The sequence below is a fragment of the Rhipicephalus sanguineus genome, chromosome 1 (assembly GCF_013339695.2).
Source record: "Rhipicephalus sanguineus isolate Rsan-2018 chromosome 1, BIME_Rsan_1.4, whole genome shotgun sequence".
In the NCBI taxonomy this organism is placed as follows: domain Eukaryota; kingdom Metazoa; phylum Arthropoda; class Arachnida; order Ixodida; family Ixodidae; genus Rhipicephalus; species Rhipicephalus sanguineus.
In genome coordinates, this window is record NC_051176.1 from 309,261,549 (window position 1) to 309,283,433 (window position 21,885).

General features: G+C 44.2%; 1 protein-coding gene across 3 annotated transcripts in view; it reads right to left on the reverse strand.

Moving 5' to 3' along the window:
* LOC119379425 (WD repeat-containing protein 11) overlaps positions 1–21,885 on the reverse strand; it is a 448,867-nt gene that overhangs the window by 310,833 nt on the left and 116,149 nt on the right. For all 3 annotated transcript variants that reach the window (XM_037648735.2, XM_037648734.2, XM_037648736.2), the window contains 2 exons: positions 16,673–16,820; positions 5,290–5,468 (listed from right to left, as the gene is read on the reverse strand). In XM_037648735.2, coding sequence (XP_037504663.1) covers positions 5,290–5,468; positions 16,673–16,820 — 327 coding nt within the window. The remainder of the gene's footprint in view (positions 1–5,289; positions 5,469–16,672; positions 16,821–21,885) is intronic.

The following is a 21,885-nucleotide window of genomic DNA, read 5'->3' on the forward strand; positions in this document are numbered from 1 at the left end:
AAACAACACTCTGACCACGATTAAAAGCAAATAAAAGCACAACGTTTCGGCCCCCGTACGGGAGCCTTGTTCACGAGTGAAAAATGACGGTGTGAGCGGTCCGGTTATGTATGTTATAAAATGTGACGTAAGCAACGTGTGTAGGCGTGTGGAAAGTTTCCGTCATTTCGATTGAGTGTGTGCGCTGTTGTCTGGATCGTGATAGATTCGAGATGAAGCGGAGATGACCAGTTCTTTTCTCTATATGTATATTTGCATGCAGTGGCGTAGCCAGGGGGGGGCACACCGAGCCTGTGCCCCCCCCCCCCCTGAATTTTTTTTTTTTTGCCATGGCACACAGAGCACAAAATAACACTCGACCACATCTGCCTGCCCGGCCCCCACACTTCAGATCAAGGTGGTGCCCCCCCCCCAAAAAAAAATTTCTGTCTACGCCCCTATTTGTATGTACATGTTGACACGTGGCTTACGATATGCGAGTACTGTCGCTACTAAATGAACGGTACGCGACTTCATTTTTATTTTTCTGGCTGGCCTTACGAACCCTCGCAGTATTTCTGCACAAACAATCTATCGCAATTCACCGCATGCAGCCACTTAAAAGCAAGGCTACACATGGCACTGTGGAATAAGCACGTCCGTTTCTGTAGCGCGTTTACAAAACGGTGTCCTTCCGCACGTCCGTTTGACATCACGTATGGAGAGAGAGCACGTGCGTTTGTTATTCAAGTTTTACCGCGTACCTTATCGCTGTTCTCATCGCGATATCCTCGATGGTGGCACATGGGAACGCAGCACGTCTGCACCATTGCAGCACGCCGTCTCTACGAAAAACGTTCATGACAGTTCACGATTCGGCGGTGCTGAAATGTCACGCACTGGCACGTTGCCGAAGCCTGCGTCGTCTGCTGCGGTGCCTTCACAATGGCGGCAGACTGTAGTTTGCGTGCGCGGCGCTAGGGGCGCCCTTTTTCGAAAAGGGTCTATAGCATGGCGTTCACGTCATTCGCCTTGTTCGGTTTTTGCAGTTCAGCCAGCCGTCTGCTGTAGTTTTCTGCACTGTTCGATGACCTTCGTGCTAGCTTGTTTTCTACTCGGCGTTCACGTTTTGGCAAGATGGGCAAGTACCTGAATAGCTACACTGCTGGCTATAAGTTGAAGGTGATCGAGTATGCTCTCGAGCATGGGAAACGTGCCGCCGGCAGAAAATTCGACGTTGACGAGAAGTGTGTTCGACGTTGGTGTGCTCAAAAAGAAGCCTTGCGAAACACCAATAGCACTAAGCGCGCTTTCCGAGGAGAGCAGTGCAAGTTTCCCGATTTGGAAGAAGATTTGCTCCGCTATGTGACTGAAGTGCGGAATGATGGTCTTGCACTCACAACGGACATGCTGCGTGTGAAGGGACTAGCCTTGGCGACTGTACTTGGGTGGATCCCATCTGCGTGGAGCTCGGTGTCGACGGACATTGTGTCCCGAAGTTTTAAAGTCGCCGGGATATCTAACAGCTTGGATGGCACGGAAGATGACTGCATGTGGGGTGACGGCGCTTCGCAGCACACCATCTCATCTCGGACTCCAAGTCTGAGGACTCGCCGAGTGACGACGATTGAGCACGTATGTCGCAAGAAATGTCGTATACTGCAATAAACGCTTTTCGTTCGCTAACTGGTGCGTTTTTACTTAAAAAAAAAAAAAATGTCGCGTGTATGGGCCGCACCCTGAAAATTGGCCCTCATTTCTTGAAAAAAAAGTGCGGCCCTTACACGCGTTTATACGGTATTTTGCAAGTCAGATCCGTACTTGATTATGCATGTGTAATATGGGACGACCCCCACCCAAGACTATCTTATAAATAGACTTGAAAAACTTCAGAACCATGCGGCAAGGTTTGTTTTAAATAATTACAGCCCCTACGCCAGTGTTTCTCAAATGAAGGCCACTTTGGGATGGGATCTGCTCCGTGTACGTAGACAGAAACTACGGCTTAAGCTGTTGCACCAGATCTATAACTCTAACACAGGTATTAATCGTCATAGCTACCTTGTTGAACCATCCTACACATCCACTTGCTGTGATAATAGCAAAAAGATTTCTACCTTTAAATGCAGATCCAACACTCTTTTCTACTCGTTCTTTCCTAAAACAATAAGAGATTGGAACAGTTTAACAGACGACTTAGTAAATATAACAGATAATGATTTATTTTTTTCCATGTTGTGAAATTGTTCTTGCAACAACAAATGTATGTACTACGTGTCTCAAAATTGTATTTGGTGATCTATACTCATGTTGCTCCTGATAATGTTATGTTGATATTTCTATATGTGTGTATATATCCCTGCAAGCGTTCCTTTATTCTGGTTATGTTTTTGTTCCCCCCCCCCCTACGTAATGCCTATATGGCGATGAAGGTAATCTGTAAATAAATAAATAAATAAAAACGCAGATCTCAGAGGCTACACTTTTTTTCGCATTTCTCGCCAAAGTAGCGGCTGCCTTCTGCAAAGCCACAAGTGCCATTGGTATCACCAACATGTCGACGGTGGAGAAATGTTTCTTCGTGCAGCGTTGTCTCTTGCGGAATGTGTACTTCGCGCTTCGTTCTTGATAAATCGTCATTCGGGAGTCGAACTAAACATTGTCCCGCTCGTAGCGATAAAAATGATGACCGGTGCTTGGAACGACGTCAAGTAAAGCACCGTCGTGCACTGTTTCCTTACGGGCCTTGGTGCCAGGTGACGACTTCGGGCGCCGATTACGGCGTACAGTGCGTCAGTGAATTTTGCGACTTATTAGCGTTTCCGAGCGCCGTATCGGACGGGAGCACAGCGAGTGACTTCATCGGTGCAGATAACAATGTAGCCGTTTCTGACTGCATCGATGCCGAGATCATAGCTGACGTTGCCGGTGCTGCGAAAATGGACCCGTGCGGTTTGAAGATGCCAGCCGCCGCTGCCATCGCTAAACCCTTTACCGCGCTACAGAGCTCGCATCAGCGTTCAGCGTTGATCACCGCTGTTGCAGCGGAAGGTGCTGAATTTACTTATTTGGAAAGCTTCAATGATATTGACGATGACTTGATGAATTCACGGCGCGCAAGAAGCAAGCCAAGTTGACAGACTGTTTTCATGCGAAATAAAGTGCGTTAACTTGCAAAAGAAGTTCTCGCCTTGTTCTTTAGGATATGTGAGCGAATCATCATGTTCGCGCTTTTTACGATTTCAGAAAACTGTCGAGGCCTGCAGTGCTTTAATTAAAGCCTTAAATATGCATATTTTGTATTTCGAATTATCGATATATCGAACTATTTCGCAGTCCCCTTCGAGTTCGATATACCCGGGATCGACTGTAGTGGAGTCTCTTTATAATATTATTTTTTATACAATAACATGCGAACAAATAAACTATAAACTATGCCACAAAAACTTATAGACTGTATATAATGGCAATGATGTGATACTATATGAAAAGAATGCTATGACAGTTTTTTTTTCCATTTGGCTTCTTATATGTATTTCCAAAGTACACGTGGTGTGCACGGTTCGTTATAATTTTTATCTAGGTTAGTGTATTTACAATAAGTGTAATAAATTTGGCTTTTCCCCTCTATTTCTCTTGATGAGCAATGTGCTACTATGATGAAGATACATATCCAGAAGGGTTGGCTTTGTCAGCATGCTTTAAAGGGACACCAAAGGGAAAAACCATTTCTGTCGTATTAGTAAATTACTCTTTCACAATTCCAAAATCACCACGTCTGCCACGAGAAGACGCATGGTAAGCGAGCAAACGCGCAAAAAGAAATTACGGGTGGTGACGCTCACCTGAAATTCCCGCACCAAACACCGAAACGTCATAGATTTTGACGTCGTTTACTAAGGCCTACGCAGGTCCTACTCGGCAAAAATGAAGTGCATTGTCTTCCGAGGGGACCACAGACTTAACATACAAAGCTTTAGGAAATTTCGACGAGCCAAAGTTGCCAAAATACGAAAAATACACTTTGAAATCTGTGTTGACACGCGTGGGGATTTTGGCGCAAAACTGAAAAATGAAACTTTCACCTTGATTTTCTCCCTTATTAATGCATCTGTGTTGGTGAAATAAACGACATTAGATTTTTCAGAGTACAATTTATCAATTTAAGCCAATTCACGTATCACTTTCATGTCCACTTAAATTTCAATACAGAACGCAATAAAAACACAGTGAAGAGAGCTTTCTGTTCTCTGTCCCCTCTGTTTTTATTGCACTCCTTATTGAAACCGGACTCACGCTGCAGGTCGCTTTTCTTCCTACAATATCTGCTACAAAACACTCTTGATGATCCCGACTGCATTAGCAGAAAATTAGGTACTGTACACGACTGCCGAACCAACGTTCATCGTGCCCAGTATGTCCGCTTAACTGTTTCCACGGTGAGCCAGCCCCTTTTTACAAGAAAGTACTGTAGGTTAAGGTATACTTGCTAGCAAAGCATGCGCCAAGCATGCATAGATATTTGCCATTTAAAACGCCTTGCGGTCGATTCTATGTTCGGGCAACACCACCTAGATTATTGGCTAGGGCCCCTGTCGGGCCCGATCTGTGCCCAGGGGATGCACTTTGAGGAGATCAAATGGGCTCGTTTGCCATGCCAGATCCCTCCCAGTGCTGTCAAACAGAACCCTTCAAGGCAATGCCAAGTGTGTAAGGCTAAAGAAAAGAAAAGTCACTCGGAATGCGAGAAGTGTGGTGCCGCTCTACCCATGCCTGAGTGCTTCTTAACTTTTCCATGCTGTGAAACGCGGGAGACTTAACTTTACAGAATATGATGTGAATGTTTCTCACATGTAAATAAATGTTAATAATAATAATAATAATAATAATAATAATAATAATAATAATAATAATAATAATAATAATTTTTTTGCACAATGATCTAAACCCTCCACTGACTTGCAAGAGTAGACAGAAAGGAGATTTCCTTATGTTCGCGCGTCTGCTAGCCCACCATCATTTAAGCAAATAATACTTTGTCTAAACACTCATGACACAAACAAGTGTAAGAGCTTGGCACACAGCAGCCAGCAGTGAATGGGCTAAAGGTGTTCATGTACCCTGCAGTATAAAAATGGTTAGAATAAAAAGGCATGCCTTTTGCCATCAAAGAGAGTAGATTTACACATGTGTCTTTCTATGCTGGCTCTAGTAAAGAGCAATCACACTTATATGCTTTTAAGAAGCATTTGCCCATACAAACAAAATAACATGGCCATATTGTACTGCAAAACAAAAAGACGCACACACCTTCCTAGTTAAGGCCAGTTTGAGGAAGACAATGCGACCATCCCCCAGAAGGAGAGCCACCTTGCACTGGCTACTTTGGCACACTGCCATGCCATTCACTTTGGAATGTTTACTCAATCGCAGAGCTTCAGATATGCAGACTGTGTCATACGTAATCAGTCCTGATGCATGGTCCAACTCTGGTGGTGGGAGAAGCAAAGAAGTAAGAATTCGCAAAAACGTTTGACATCCACTAAAGCAATAAGTTCATTCAAGCTGTAGTGATCAATCAAGTTCTGCAAAAGTTCAATGAAATTTATGTAATGGAAAATTGGCATCTATCTGAAAACAGCCATGTAGCTACAAGTGAAACACATGTGGATTCCTTCGCAACCACATGCTAATTCCAAGTTGTTGCCCACTTTCCCTTTTATGAACTCCTCCAATGGGTATTTCATGCAGATATAACCAAGCTTTAGAAAAAGTTGTAAAACTTGGGCAACTGACACCAATGGCATATTGTTTGTATATGTCCTGAATATGTTTGAGTGCATCTTGGTTGGCTAGTTAGGTAAATTCAATTACAACAATTTCAAACACAGTACAGCCTCAATATAAGAAATACAGACATATAATAAAGTGAATCTTAACTCTTACAAGCCAATATTGGCATGCAACAGATACAGTAGAGCCCATTGTTAACAATACCAATTTAACAATATGTTGGATATAATAAGGAATGGCTAATGCACCAAGGACTTGTTCCCTGTGTTCTGATGTGCAATAAACCCCATATTACAAAGTTCTCATGCTGCATCATTGGCTGTAAGAATTAATTATGGCAAATGGGAGTATGCGTGGAAAAGAAAATGAACATGAAATGCCAGAAAAGAAAAAAAAATACATGCATGAGCTGCTGCATGCATTTGCATACCACAGGCTGCGTGTTTATAGAAGAAAGCCAGTTTTTTGGCCTTCTGAATTCACCACCAGCCTTGTGTGCCTGTTTGCCATCTCCTTTTTACACCTAGGAACACGAATGGACTGCATCGTTGCTACAATGTTTGGTAAAGCAAAAAAATCTGGAGGCAACCCTAATCCTTGACTTAGGTGTCTGGTGGTGGTGCTCACTCGTTGGCGCTGCTACCCATGGTCACAGGCGCTACATTGATCTCTATGGTCGCGACACCTGATGCGCAGCATTAATAGAGGGGAGACACAATGCAAAGGAACGAAGGGTGCTTACATTGCAGTGCACCATGTGTCGCGACCGTCGAGATCAATGTAGCGTCTGTGACCAATGCTTCCACCCAAAAAGACATCGGCGGCATCACGCGCTCGACGCCTGTGAGCTCACTGTACCACGGCACAACCAGAAGAGCAATTGGTGATGTAAGCTGTCGAAGTAGGAGCATCGCTCACACTGGTCCTTTCCACAGCTACAGTGAACTAGAAGAGGGGTAGTGGGCTCACTGCGCAGCCATGGGAATGCCCCGTCCCTACTAAGACAATGTATGAGGCAGACTTTGCCCCTCCCCTTTAAGTGACTAGGGGGGGCAGCCGCCCCCCTGCGGACACAAAGCTTTGAGTGGTGTTTGAAGAGTCCTGCCCATAAGTAGCTCTGCTGGGGCCCTTCTAGTGAGGCTGTGATGTGTTGTCCTGTACTGTAATAGCATTCAGTTAATCTGGGTCTGGAAATCACCAGATGTCGACTTTTTTAGCTTGTTTTTTTTACCAACTGAACAACACGTTCAGCTGCACCATTTGATGCAGGATGGTAGGGTGGCAGTCTGATGCCTCCGATTCGGTTTCTCTGCAAAAACTGCTGAAATTTCATACCAGTGAACACTTTGCTATTATCTGACACTATAATGTCAGGAATGCCACGAGTAGCAAAAATTGTTCGTAGACTGCTTATCGTGGCATCAGAAGATGGCGATGTCACAGGAATTACCTCAACCCATTTCGAGTAGGCATCTACAATGACTATAAAGTAATGTCCGTTGAATGGGCCTCCAAAATTGACATGTAGGCGCGACCACGGCCTTTCTGGAAATGGCCAAGGTGTCGAATGCACTGGTCGGCACACATGCTGATACTCCTGGCATACTGGACAGGATTTCACCTTGTGTGCGATATCATTGTCAATATCAGGCCACCACACATGGCTCCGGACAATGGCTTTCATTTTCTCGATACCCGGGTGACCCTCATGAAGTAGTTGTAGTACTTCTTGTCTAAGTGAAATCGGAATTATCACCCTCATTCCCCAAAGAAGAGAGCCGTCCTGCAAACTGAGCTCATTTTCTCAAGTCTTGTATGGGTGCCATTCCTGCTCTTGGGGAAGCTCACCACCATAAAGCAAGGTGTCACAGATTCTTGACAAAATGGGATCTCTGCTTGGGCGATAGCTGTAGATGACAAAACTCATGGGATATTTGCCTTCTAGTATAAACACATCTGCCGGGGCCTCCACAGGGAAATTCTTAGTTTCTAACAGCAACCGGCTCAGTCCATCTGCACGGTCAATAGTCCGTCCTGGGCGATAGACCAGGGTGTATTCGTAAGCAGACAACAACAGAGCCCATCGTATAACTCGCGGGGAGCTGCGGTCTGGAATGGCTTTGTCGTGGCCAAACAGTCCAAGCAAAGAGTTGTGGTCAGTGACAGCTTCAAAATGTCTCCCCCACAGGTACTGCCAGAATCTTGTGACCTCAAAAATCAATGCAAGCGCCTCAAGGTCCAGTTGACAATAGTTTTTTTCGGCTGGCTGTAAGCTCCTGGATGCAACCGCAATGGGACACTCTATGCCATGAGCATCATGCTGGGACAGTACAGCTCCAAGCCCAAACGGGGAGGCATCGCAAGCAAATATGAGTTCCTGCTTAGGATCATAATGCCCTAAGACTGGTGCTGAAGTGAGAAGTCACTTGGCTTCAGCAACTGCATCCTCTTGTTCTTTTTGCCAAAAGCAGGGCGCTCCAGCTGATAGCAATTTATGCAATGGATGAAGAACTGCAGAAAGGTTGGGCATAAACCTCCTGTAGTAGTTAACCAACCCTACGAAGCTTTGTAACTCTTTGACATTGCTCGGCACAAGAGCGTTGATGACTGCTTCGACTTTGTGTGGTGCCGGATGTAATCCATCAGCATCAATGATGTGACCAAGGTACTCCACCCTTTCCATCATAAATTTACATTTGCTGTACTTCAGCTTAGGTCCTCTTTCTTCCATTCGCTGGAAAACCTTGCCAAGGTTGCTGAGGTGGTCCTCGTCATCCGTACCAGTCACCAGGATGTTATCGAAGTATACCACTACGTGACGTAGGCCCTGCAGGAGAGTCTCAATCTCTCGCTGAAAAATTGAAGGTGCTGCTGAAATCCCAAAAGGTAGCCTCTTGTATGGTACAAACCCTTCAGTGTGTTGATTGCAGTGAGCTTCCTTGAGCAGGGCTCCAAAACTAATTGCTGGTAAGCATATTTGAGACCAAGTTTGGTGAACTTTGACTCCACCTGAAAGCCTGGCCCACAGCTCTTCAGCCTTGGGGAATGGGTACTTGTTGACTACGGCAACTGGATTGACTGTAACCTTATAATCTCCACAAATGCGCAGGCTACCATCTTTTTGTAACACCGAGACAATTGGTGCTGCCCATTCGGATGAAGTGACTGGCTCTAGGATGTCTTCTCAATGGAGCCTCAAAAGTTCTTCACATACCTGGTCCACAAGTGCAAAAGGAACCATACGGGCCTTGAAGAAATGCGGCTTTGCTCCCTCTTGGACTGCCAGCTAAACAGACACGCCAAGAAATGTTCCTGGGCCACCGGAAAACAACATGTGGTGCTGGTCAATTATCTGCTGCACACGGCTCAATGAACAGTCATCAGCTACATTGTAAATGGGTATGTTCAGTGCCTCAATCGAATGCCTTCCAAGTAGCAATGGAGCATCACCTTCAGCAATGAGCAAGGGAAGTACCTGAATGTGGTTGTTGTACTTCACGGATACAGACACTTTACCGGTCACGGGCTTGACGTCACCATGGCAACTTCTGAGCTGGACATTGCACTGTTCATGAGGTAGCGACAGAAACTGACAGCACCAAGGTGCTTCTCCAATGATAGACACACTCGCCCCATTGTCGAGTTCCATTCGAAATGGGTGCCTCTGTACTTCAAGCGGCACTGTGAAAGGCTTCGGTGCAGATGCACTGGACCTTGGGACCAACTTCCACATGTTGTAGACAGTTTCTTCGTCGCATGAGGAAGGCGCACTGCAATGTACCGAATGAGTTACGATGTGATGCGGGTCGTCAACAGCATGGACAGGAACTTGCCTGTTAGTGTTCTTCTTTTTCAACTGGTGTGTGGACGTACAGCAGTTGCTGCCAGCATCTATCGACTGGCACGCCTTTGCTAGGTGACCCAACTTCTTGCAGTAACTGCAAGTTTTGCGAACATGCGGACACTCCGTGGCGTAGGTGCTTTCTATCGGACGTCATGAGCGCATTTACATTCGTGGAACCAGCCCCTTCCGTCCCGCAGAGTTCAGACGCGTTGCACTTGGCGGACTCCATGGTGAGAGCAGTGATACCGCAGTTTCAAATGTGAGGTTAAGCTCCAAGAGCAGGCGAGTTTGCATTTGCAGGTCTCTTATGCCGCATAAGATACAGTCACGCAGCAGGTCCTTCAGGAACGTGCCAAACTCGCAATGTTCTGAGAGTTTCTTGAGAACAGCAACAATGTCGCTAACCGATTCACCTTCTTCACGAACGCTACTATTGAATTTAAAACGGCTCACCACAATCAACGGCTTCGGCGAAAAATGGTTGCTCAGCGTCTTCAAACAGTTGTCGAGAGTAGTTTCAGCCGGCTTGTTGGGTGCAAGAAGGCTGCAAAGAATTGAGTAGGTGTGTGACCCGCAACAGCGGAGAAACACTGCTCGTTGCTTGTCATCCGGCACGTCGTTTGCCGCGAAGAACTGCTGCGTTCGTTCAAGGTATTCTTGCCAGGGACCACTGTCTGGGTCGTCGAACGGTTCGAGTGACCCGTACATTGGCATGCTGCAATTGGTAAGGTTTTCACCTCGTCGACAAGGTAGAATTCTCAGTGCATACCCGGCCACAAATGAAACGCACAACTGTGCTTGCTGGCGGTGAATTGATTGGGCCCGCCTCTGCCCTACTGCTCTTTATTTCGTTATCACAGGCTAGGTGGCACATGTAACAACAACTCTTAGCTTAAACCATTCCATCTCTTTCAGCATTTGTGTGCCCTGGTATATTCCTTCGGTAAACTTTGTTGTGCGCACTGCCAAAGCAACGTAGAAAAAAACCACGTGGTTGAAATCTGATCCGTCAGGTGCTGCAACGAGCCCAATCTGATAGGTTTCTGAGATTTAATTGCTGTTTATACCAATTTCTACTAATTATATGACTCAAATTTTAATTTATGGTATACCTTAATGTCTACTCTATCACACACAAACCTTGGCTTAACCCATTCCATCCCTTTTATATTTTTAAAATTTTTATCAGGGTTTTCAGATAACTCACACTGGCACTTGACAGGGTGGTCTGGAAGATAGCAAAGAATGTCACTCAGTTCTTGTGCCACTACCGTAAAGTACGGCAGAAGCACACCTCTTGGCATTTCAAAATAGAAAAAGAATCCATGAATGGGACTCCAAGTATGACGCTCTAAAGTACCTCAATTACGGCAAGCAGAAGATGAAGCACAAGCTCATGAATGGTAGGCTCATTTTCAATGAATAGTTGGACGAAGTCGTTCGCTGGGTTCACTGAGGATGAGTAGGCATTAGTGTACCTCCTAATTTATAATTTCCAAATAAACATGCTTTTTTCAATTCCATAGCCCCCATAGCGCTGCCTCGAAGCTTTTCATTGGCTGCCATCTTGGTTTTTGCGGCTTTGACTGGACAAGCGTCCATATCCAGATTAACATAATTTTCGGCAAAAGTGGGGTGGGCTCTTCCGCAGTACTTTGTGGTTAATAATAATATGGGGATTTTACATCCCAGAACCACGATATGATTATGAGGGACGCCATAGTGGAGGGCTAAAGTCCAACTGCTATAACATACAAGAGTGGTTAGTTGGTCTTCCATTTTTTGTTAAGGTGGTGCAGATGACGACTGCCAACTGAAGGTTTACTGTTTCATACAGGGGCATTTACAGGAAGAGCAGAGGAGAAAGGAACAAGGAATGAGAAATGCTATGCATACAAAAGGACCCCCTCATCACCCACCGTTCGCACCGGCATCTTGCAGGAATGTCAACTGGAGCTGGCATTCCTGTGTGACATTTTTAATGTGACATCCAAAATGTAGTGTTGGAGGTCACATTATCTCAAAGTTTCAGCGACTCATTTAAGCAAGACCATGACTGATTTATTAGTAGAGTGAATCTATCCTAAATAATTGCCTTGATAGTGCAATGGGCTTGTTCAAATGAATCATCTAAGGAGGCAGACATTATTGGCATGAAAAATAGTAATATCCAGGTGGATAAAATCAAACACCAAAATCCCCTAACGGGAAGATGGAGGCCAGCAAAGATTGGTGTGTGCGTGCCTGACCTACTATTTTTCTTTCTTTCTTTCTGCCGTATTGCACAATGCTCCCTGCAAACTTTTTCCTACCTGGACCCACATGCTTAGCAACGTTACACTTTTGTTGCTATAGGCAGCGACAGGCATGCATGAAACAATGACAAGTGACCTCGATAAAGAAGATCAGATTGCCATATCAGAAACAGCCTTTGACAAGCTCACAAGCATTAAGTATTGGCGCACCTTCGAGGGCCTCATTTGTGTTCACCCACATTGCTGTACACTCACCAGTGTGGGGTTTTTTGCGACCCCCGCTGCCGTCACCGAAATCTGTGACTCATAGAAGCTTCACTTAAAAATCACAGAAATTAACTTTTCAATCATTCACTTTGTTGTGTTGAAATTGTTCACTAAGGTAACAGTCTGGGCTTGTAAGTGTAGCATGACACAGGGTAAATGCACAGAAAACGAGGACAGTGAAGATGCTTGATACACATGAGCGCTGTGGAAATGATTAGCGGAAATCCTAAGACGCATCTATACTGACATCTGTGCCTCCAAAATGTGGCACAGGTTATATATATTGGTGTTCCTGTGTATAGTTTCAAGTGTTCAGTATCTCTAAACGTTTAAGAGCTCAAATAGTTGGGAATGATAACTAGAGACCTGATTTTAGGCAAATGCCTATTTTGTTCCTTGCGCTCCTATCATGCCACTCTGATATATGAGCAAGAATTAGAGGTGAAGAAGGGCTTTTATAGTGTTATTATAGTGCCTATAAATGCCTATTTTTGGTGTTTGTGTCTAAATGCTTACAAATGCCTATAAATGCCTATTTTCAAAATTGGCACTTATAGTAACACTATTTAGCCTCAAGTTTTGCTCCCGGGAGCAGTTTGAGACCGTTATTCATATTAGCACGCTACATTAAGTGCTCGGAACTATGGGGTTCAACCTAGTCCTCTAGTTCAATCAACCCCCGGAAACAACCGCCAGCAACCATGAAGTGGGACCCGACGGCGAGCATACGCCGCCGCAGAGACATGGCGCGAGTGGTTGGCAAATGTGAGACTGTGGAGAGCCTTCAGCGGAAAAGAGAGTCAAGAGCAAAAAACGAAAGAAAAATGTGATGTGCATGCGGCTTTTGTTTTTGTAATTTACTTTGTAAGGTACGTGTTCAATGCAGTAGTGCAGCCAGAAATTTGCGTGCATGCGTTTGAAAAGTCGTGCACTTGTATGTGTGCGTGTATATTTGCACATGGAAAACTGAAAAGTTGGGGGGGGGGGGGGGGGAGAGGTTCGACTCCGAACACCCCCCGGCCCTGGCTACGCCAAGGGAGAAATTGGCTGTACGCGATTCGACCTGGCCAGTAAGAGGAATCCCTCCTTTGTAGTCTTTTAGCGATCTGGTTGTCTGCTCCTGCTCTGCCCTTCTCAGTCATGCTGGGAAGACACCCAGGAGCGTGTTGATTCAATAGTGGACGCTTGACTCACCGTGCAGAACACGGGAGAGACCGTGTTCTGTTAACCGTGCGGGACAAAGCACAATTGCCCGGCTATGTTCAGCTGCTGGCGCCTTTGTGCCGTCTTAAGCAATACCATTTTTGTTTTCCTGTCGTAGGAAGAGGTAGCGCACGTTTTCGTTTGAAATTATTTGCATTTATGTGAAAATTTATTGTGCCTATATTTACGATTTTGGAAGACTAATACGTTGTTCTGCCTGCCTATTTTTGGCGCCTAAAACGAGCTTTTCTAATGCCTAAAAATCCGGCCTCCAATGATAACTACTATACTAATGCACAGTTTAGCATACTTTGGGGATGGATAAAATTGAGAGCTCCAAAGATTTTGCAGAACCCTAAGGACGCAACCCACAATTTCTTTAGGGCGATCCACAAAACTCCACCTCAAGCCTGTAGATCCATGGACTTACTTGAGAAGAAGCTACCTTACTGTACGACATTAAAACCAACCCCCCAACTAACACCAAGGTTTGGTCATTCAAGACTAAAGGAAGTGCTTCTTCGCTTTGTGCCCTCTGTGGTGACATCGGTCACAGAAAACGTCATCTGGCTATGCCTGCAGTTTGAGGAAGAAAAAAAGCGATGGTCCACAGCCTGACAAACAGTGGTTTCACGCACTCGAGATTCGAAGACTTCGTGCTTCCTGAAGGGCTCGCAGTAATTAGGAAGAGAGCTCAACGACTGCTGACTGCCCTCCTGTGAGAAATGGGGCTGATCAATGCCTAGTGACACGAAACAGCTATCAACTTATAGGAGGCTTATATCAACTTACAGGTGGAACAACTGCGGCTATTTACGCCAGGCTAACCTTGTCCACTCCAACATCATCACGCCCACCATCATCTCAAAGCAGATACTAGTCTCGGGATTTCTACTAGGTAGATCAAACAATGGTATAACTTCATGGCAATTTACCAGTTTCAACAACTAATCATTTGTTAAATTTATAGCTAATCATATATATAATTAGTTAAAGTGTCATTTCAGTTTGTCATGCAAGTAATGTCTGCATATCCAGTTTGAATTTTATTTGCAGTTTTGACAATACATGAGTCACGAATTGTCATTGTGCCAGAGCAAAAGGCGTGTCTAAACACCCCTGACTAGGCTCCTGTGATCTACTAAAATGGACCGAAGTGTGTTATGTGTCACAAGCAATAACGAAAAAGTCCATTCAAACTAAAAAAAAGCAGGAAAATGGAAATATTGCATGATGAAATACATGCGTAATGTGCAACCACAAATTAAGAAAGCATGTAAACGCTGGCATGAGATGAGAATGGCTGATGTCTTGCAATGTGTATGTGCTTGCTTCCGTCCACAAAGGGCCAGCTTGGCGACCATCACAAATTGACCACGCATGACGGCCGTGCCTTGCATTTTGCAAACACATATACAGCACATGCAAAGTGTTCTGTGTTTGCAGTTTGATCAAGACAGGTCGTATTTCAGTGAATGACTTCTTTTGTTTTGAAGGCATCTCTCCAGAAGGGCACCCACATGGTTAGTGAGCACCAGCAGGCAAGCCTATGAATACACCACAGTATCCCTCCAACTACATCAGCAAGGCGCTTCTGATAGATGGCTAATTTGTATGTCCTTGCCGCCAATAGTCAATGGAGTGGTGCATTCATGTGAAGCCTGAAGCGAGGGCCATTTATTGAGATAAACGAGCACACAGTTCATTGACAACTGGTGGAGGAGTACTGGCTGCACCGCCATGACAACAAAAGTTCCGTCCTTCTTCCTTATTTTTATTTCTTTATGTAGCCCGGTTCTATGAAATTTTCAGAGCACTTGAATATTGCTAAAAGCAGGCCTTATAAGAAATTTAGAAAATGACGGAGATATTTTTATGTTGTATGCAACTGTTCCAACAAGGTTAAACTGCATTTATTTTATGGCACAAGCTTGATTAAAAACTGCAGAGCAAGAAAGCTTAGAAACAAACAAGAAATTGTTTCCATGATGTCTTCTTCTTTGTAGTTCTTTTTTCTGGACTTGAAAGAAAGCCTGTGAGTGGGAAAAATGTGTTTGTGCAGCTGTGTTTTTAGTATGCAGGGCTTATAACTGTATTTCGAAAGAATGAAGCCTGCATAAATGGAATTAGAGATATTACAACATGAAAGCACATGCTTGATAAAATTTGGGTCTGCTCTTTTGACCTTGTCACGATATTCCTGGAGAACTGCCTCATTTATGAATGTAATCACAAGCTCAAAGTACCGAGAAACAAAATGTGTGGCTATGGCTTCAAGTTAGGCTAGCCTACATTAACAGACATGAAAATGGCCGTACAAGTGAGGGCTTATGTCTCACGAATAGCTTGCGTGTTGTGCAAACTCTGTATGGGACAGTTCATCGTAGTGTCCACCAGAACCAGAAGTCACCACAATACAGTCCCGACTGAAGGTAAGGCACTTCAGTGGGAATGGGGAATGACAACAGCTACTCGCTAACTGGGTTTAGTCTGAGTAACCAGGAAGGATTGGTAATTATGTGTAGCCACTACTGCCAGAAAGGTGCTATGTTGGCCCCTCAGCAAACAGCCAATCATGAAACCCAATGCCCTTGACCACTGAAACAGGGAGCACTTGCATTTGCATGGACATCTCTTGGGGGGAGAAAAAAAAAAACTACTGACGAATTTAGTAATTGTGGCCACATAAAATCTCACAAGAGCTAGTTATTGCTGCTTGTATAGGGCTCTGTTCAAAAGCACTTTGTTCTGGATGGGTCCCGATGCTTTCATGTTTTTTTTGGTCCTTCTCATCATTGACTGGCTTCTCATTATAGACTGACTCATTATTGACAAATGCATGGCGGAGCCTTGGGCTCGATCCCTGAGCATTTCTTCTCTGTATGCTTGCAGTGAGACCAACACTTCTGCTCAGCACACTTGCTTAGTGTGAGGAATCTCGAGGGAGGTATCCTCCGTGTCCCGATTCTAGAAGCCACTTTGCTGACCTCACTTTCGTTTCACTTTACATGAGACATGTTGCATGATTATTTTTTAAGCGGCTTCTACTGGCAGTTTGTGAAATATTTGAGCAAACGTTACACAAATAATGTAAGTACAGGAGGAGAAAAGTTTTGTTATTCTCGAGTTTCAATTATCTTTAGTATAAATAATAAACTAAGGCGATTATCTATCATTCATTTTACAAATGGTCAACTGCGAAAACTTTCGCTCGACATTCAAACAGGCCAAGAAAATGACCTACTCTTCCTAACTCCATCCCAACTCTGATACCAGCCCCTATCAGTGAAAAATTATGTAAACTGCCCAGCAGGTTGACATGCACACGTACCTCCAGCTAGCGACTCACTGTCTTCATGTCGAAAGCGAGCGCTGACAGAACCAGACTCGTGCAGGCACAAGAGGAAGTCACATTCCCAGCATGGATGACAGCGCACAAATGGTGAACCATTACGCTCCAGAGGTATCACACCCAACACCTGTAGTCACATCAATAAAGGAAAGACAACACATTCTATCTGCAATACTCTAAAAGCTTTGTTCGTTAAAGAAAGGAGCAGTTAAGTGCACAAACAATTAAAGAAATAGACAATTCAGACAACTCCAGCAAATCAATATACATGATAAAAACATGTAGAGGCCATGGCAATGACAGAGGCAAGCAGCCAATTCCAGCTTTGTGTTGGATTATTGCATTTAACTGGACCAGTTAGCACTGACTTAATGCATCCATTATTCCAACAAACACACACTACAGACTACACAAAACAACACAGGACAAATGCTAGATGCATTTAGGTCGGGTTACTAGATCAGAATAGTCAAACCTTTTCATATAAATATCCAAATATGCTTATAATAATGATAACATATGATGAAGGTACTTTTATGTCAGGTGTGACTTCATTATAACAAGTTTAAGTGTACTGGTCTGTCACTCTAGTACACAAATTTTCATTCTGAGCTCTACACAACATGATGTTCTGCAAAGAACCATGAAAAGGAAAGTCTTCAGGACACAGCTGCAATACTTTTTGGACAAGGTTATAATGAACCATTCGGTTGCTAGATTATGGTGCTCTGGCTACCTCATTAAATTTTCTATACCCGCTGAAGGAAGCCGAAAATCTCGCCCACAAGATTGTCACCATGTTATTGAAGTTTCTGCTATTCTTAATCCTGTTATAGAAACACTAGGTCAACAGAGGGATTACTTTTGCAGTGTCATGACTAATAAGTGCTTTTAGCAGGATAGAAAATTCCCTCTGTCATGCGCTTGTTTTTCACTGAAATGCTGGTAAATAAAAATTAAGGACACATTATTTAGCAAAACACCTCTTCAAAATTATTTGACTTCTCCAGATTTTGTATGACAATTTTAGCAAAAAATTCTCTGATAGCAAATTCTAATGAATGATGATAATGTGAAATACACAATGACCAATTGCAACTTCCTTCAATTATAATAAGCAGATTCCACATGTATCATTTCTGCAACAGTATTCTCTACTTCATTGTGGAGGTCTCAATAGCTTCACAGCAAGTGGCCTCAGGAAGCAGAAGGTCCTTTGTTTGTGTGTCCTTCAGTTTCTCTGAATTGGTTGTGTTTGAAGTCCGTGGGAAATGCTCCACTGTTTTAATTTTCACTTGATTATTACTCTTGTGTAGTTGTCACTTGGCACAAGATGTGCGCACAATATATTTGAAGTTTCTTGAATGCTGTCAGTAATTCTATAATGACACATCTGCCACACAGATTTATCATATATCTACTGTCGCATGACAGAATGCTCGTGCTATCAAGTAATGCATGGTTCTTGAACGCAGTAGTGCAGTAGTGGTACTTTTCCGAAAGACGAGCCTGTCGTGCATGAATTTCAAGGTGCCTTAGTAACTGATTGTGGCATGTGCTAGAATTTACATTGCCCCCAAAAGCACAACCTGGAAGATTTGATGACACATGCATATTTATGTAGGCAGAACAAAAGTAGCTGTCATTACATCCAAAGACTACGCCAACTTCACTTGTTCCTATTGTCGCCACCAAGCTCCATCTTAGTTCAGAGAGCCCACGTGTACCCAGCTGCATAAAAGATGAAGTGCTGCAGATATGGCATGCAAAAAAACAATTATGTGTAGTAAAATATGGCAAAGTAAGTGGCGTGTTGAGCTGTGATTGGGCCACATGCTTATGCAACACAGAGCAGTGAGTGAAGGACCAGTGGTGTTTGCAAGTGTTGGTGTGTTGCAATTGGCACATGTGTGAAGACGGGCGTGGCCATAGTTGTAGTGCCAGGGACGTGAAGACGGCAGGTGGTGGCCATCAACCAGGTTGTAACAGAGAAGGAGCCAGTCATCACGACAGTCAACTGCCGAGTAAGAGTGGGGCTTTGGGCCGCTTACCATTGTGGCACAGACAAGGTTGAGGGTGGCTGACTGAAAGAACTGCTCTTAGAACTACAGGTCTGGGTGACTGCCTAGGTGACCCACTAGGCAGTCCTGTCCCGTGACCCTTTATGCAATGTCGATCTAGTCTCTGCCATCTGTCACCCATGCGTCTTCGTGCCCTCCCAGCCTCCACCAGCCAGAGCCTGGCACTGACTTTGCCCTGCCTGCTAGTGGAAGCCCTGACAGATCAACAGCACCGTGAAAACATTGCCCTCTTATCAACTTGTATGCCATGTCAGTACCAGAGTTTAGCATTCAAGGTAGCTGTTGTTGCAAAGACTTTAGAAGTTCACAACTTTACATGGAGGTTGAAATCATGTCAGCAGCTTGCTCAGCTTCTTCTCGTGTACAATGTCACACCCCTCTTATTTTCTTGCAAGTATATTTGTGTGTTCTGTTATGACACCCTTACCTTGTGTGCCCTTTAGTGTACCGTACGTCTGTAAGTGTGACACACGTCCGCTAAACAACCAACTGACACTTGAACAATTGCTGCCCTGGACACGTGACAACAGCAAATAATGACAAAAGGTATTCTTGCAGTCTACAATGATGACGGCTTGTTTATAAGACACAGAAACAGCTACATTTAACAGCACTTACACAATATTATTTGAGTGCTACAATATGCATGTGACATGCTCCCATAAAACCTTTTTCATTCCCCTACTTGACATTCCCCGTGTTTTCAGGCATCACCTTCCAACACCAACAAAAAGGTCACAAGTCATTGTCCTTATTTTCCTTTGGCACTACTACATACAGTGTTTCATGCTTATTTTCAAGATGCCACAGCCACCCTTACAAATGATGAGAATCCTTACTACTATCATTATGATCCGAGTGTTTGTTTTTCTGGGAACAGGTTTCAGCTTCAGTACAGTGCGACATTATCAATCGTGAAGTCAGTGATACTATACACAAAGTGTCTGAGGTGATATAACAGTGCAGAGTTCGTACAGAATACCTGACTGAAAATTCAAGGACAATTCATGGATTATGAGGCCAAAATTCAAGGAAGGGCAAAACAAACTTTATTCATTATTTTATCAGCATTTTATGAATTCTCAAATGTCCTTCTTCTTAGCTGCAGCTTCTCTCTCTGCAGCAGCTACCCCAGTCTCCTTTTCTATGGCTGTCCTTCAAAAGCTGCTTGCTTTGATGTTTTAACTTTCACAAATAACTTTTACTGTACAGAATAAGAGCTGCAAGAGTAAAAGGAATTTCTAGTATAAAGCTTCTATTTAGAGCTGTGCGAATAGCAAAATTCTGTGTCTGAAGCGAATTCGAATATTAAAGTTTGAGTGCAAATCGAATAGAATATTTTTCGAATATTTGTCGAATATTTTGCTAATACTCTGAAGCGAAATTACAGGAAAAAGTTACAGGGAATCCCTAAGCATATTCTTATGAGATAGCAACATGAAAGCATTTCTCTTGGCTAGGTTGGTTAAGCGCTGGAGGGGTAGTGTTCCCCAGTTGTCTTATCAAGAATAAGGCAATTCAGAGGCGTATTTATTTACACGATTTGGTGCAACCAATGTGGTGTCGACAACACTTTACAAGTGAAAAGAAAAGACGTTATTTCCTCAACCTCTCCTCCCCCTTCAACTTCTGTGGAGGCCCAACTGATGTGGTGGACAACGGCACACTCCCTGCGAGTCCAGAGTTCCTAATCTGCCCCATGTAGACGTCATCTGAAACTTCGTCATCTGAAACATCTAAACGTCTGAAATTTCGGATGCTGAAACTCTTCAGCGTCCTATTTTTCTGACTTTCTGACCAAATTTCAGGTCCGAAACAGCATTAAAGCCCCCACTTCTGTCACGTCTATCGTCTCGTAGGTTCAAAAAAGGGCTTTCATGAGTCGATCCTTCTGTGGCCATAGCAGAGTCCGAAAGGCAGCTTTGCCGCAATGCCACAGTGTGATGGGAAGAAGCATATTGACGTCAACGGTGCAGTGCGGCAATGTATTTACGGATAAGCACCGGAAATGCATGGAGCGTGATGGCGGCAGGAAGCAAACGCACCAGTAAAACTTAACCGCTGACAACCTTTCTGATAAGCATCTTCAGCTAACTATTCAGTAGTGCATATGGCCCAAATGCGCAGCGGCGCCATTCATGCTGCCTCTTTGTGCAAAACCGCTAAGTGCGCCGTGCCGATGCGTTGCCTTCACGAACGTAAGCAGCTCGCCATCATCGCGCCCGTGTGCGGTCAGGAACGGAGTGGCCATCATGAACACTTTCATGACTAACACGTGCGTACAATACAGCAAAGCCCCAGCAGTGACGGCGTCAGCTTAGTTGGTGATGTGCTGCACACAACTAGGAAAGATCGCCTTCATGCAGCAGCAAATGTCGCGTATTGGCGAAGATTTGGTGATTCGTGTGTGCTTCGTCTATGTGTGCACACGCATTGGGGAAAGCCGGATGAGCCGTCGGCTCTTCTGCCACAGTCTTTGTGTTCAGCGTCATCGTTTCCAAACGCTCCATGCGAGAGGCCCGTAATTTATTTTGCGCTTTGCTGATATCGACGGTGCTCATCACGAGGCACAAATTTGCAACTGGCGGTTGGCACATAGTTAAGCGGGGTTCACGGCAGGTACTGAACATATTTACGAGAGCCTGGGCGTGCATCAAAATGCCTCATAAGTGTACTAACATGCATTGAAGCTATTCCGGACGTGGCTGTGGCGATTTGACCGCTTGAGCGGAATAAAAAAGTATGCATCCGTTTCTTCGCACTGCCCGATTTTTCAGACGATTTCGCGGTCCCTAAGGAGTCTGAAAAATCAGACGTTGACTGTATTTATCTTCCGGAAGTTTGAATACTTCGAATAGTCAAATTCCGGTACGAATCAAATCGAACAGCAAACACTATTAAAAAAATATTCGAAAGGTCGAATATTCGCACACCCCTACTTTTATTTATTTAGGCGCCAGACAGGTTGTGCTGCATATTGTCTCCAATTGAACTGGTGCAGCTCTATGGATTCTCAGGAGTACCCACTCATGTACTGGCAATGCTCTTGCATGCCTTCTCCCAATTTTTTGCATACTGCCTGGTATGTAGTTGTAGATTATGAAGTGAACT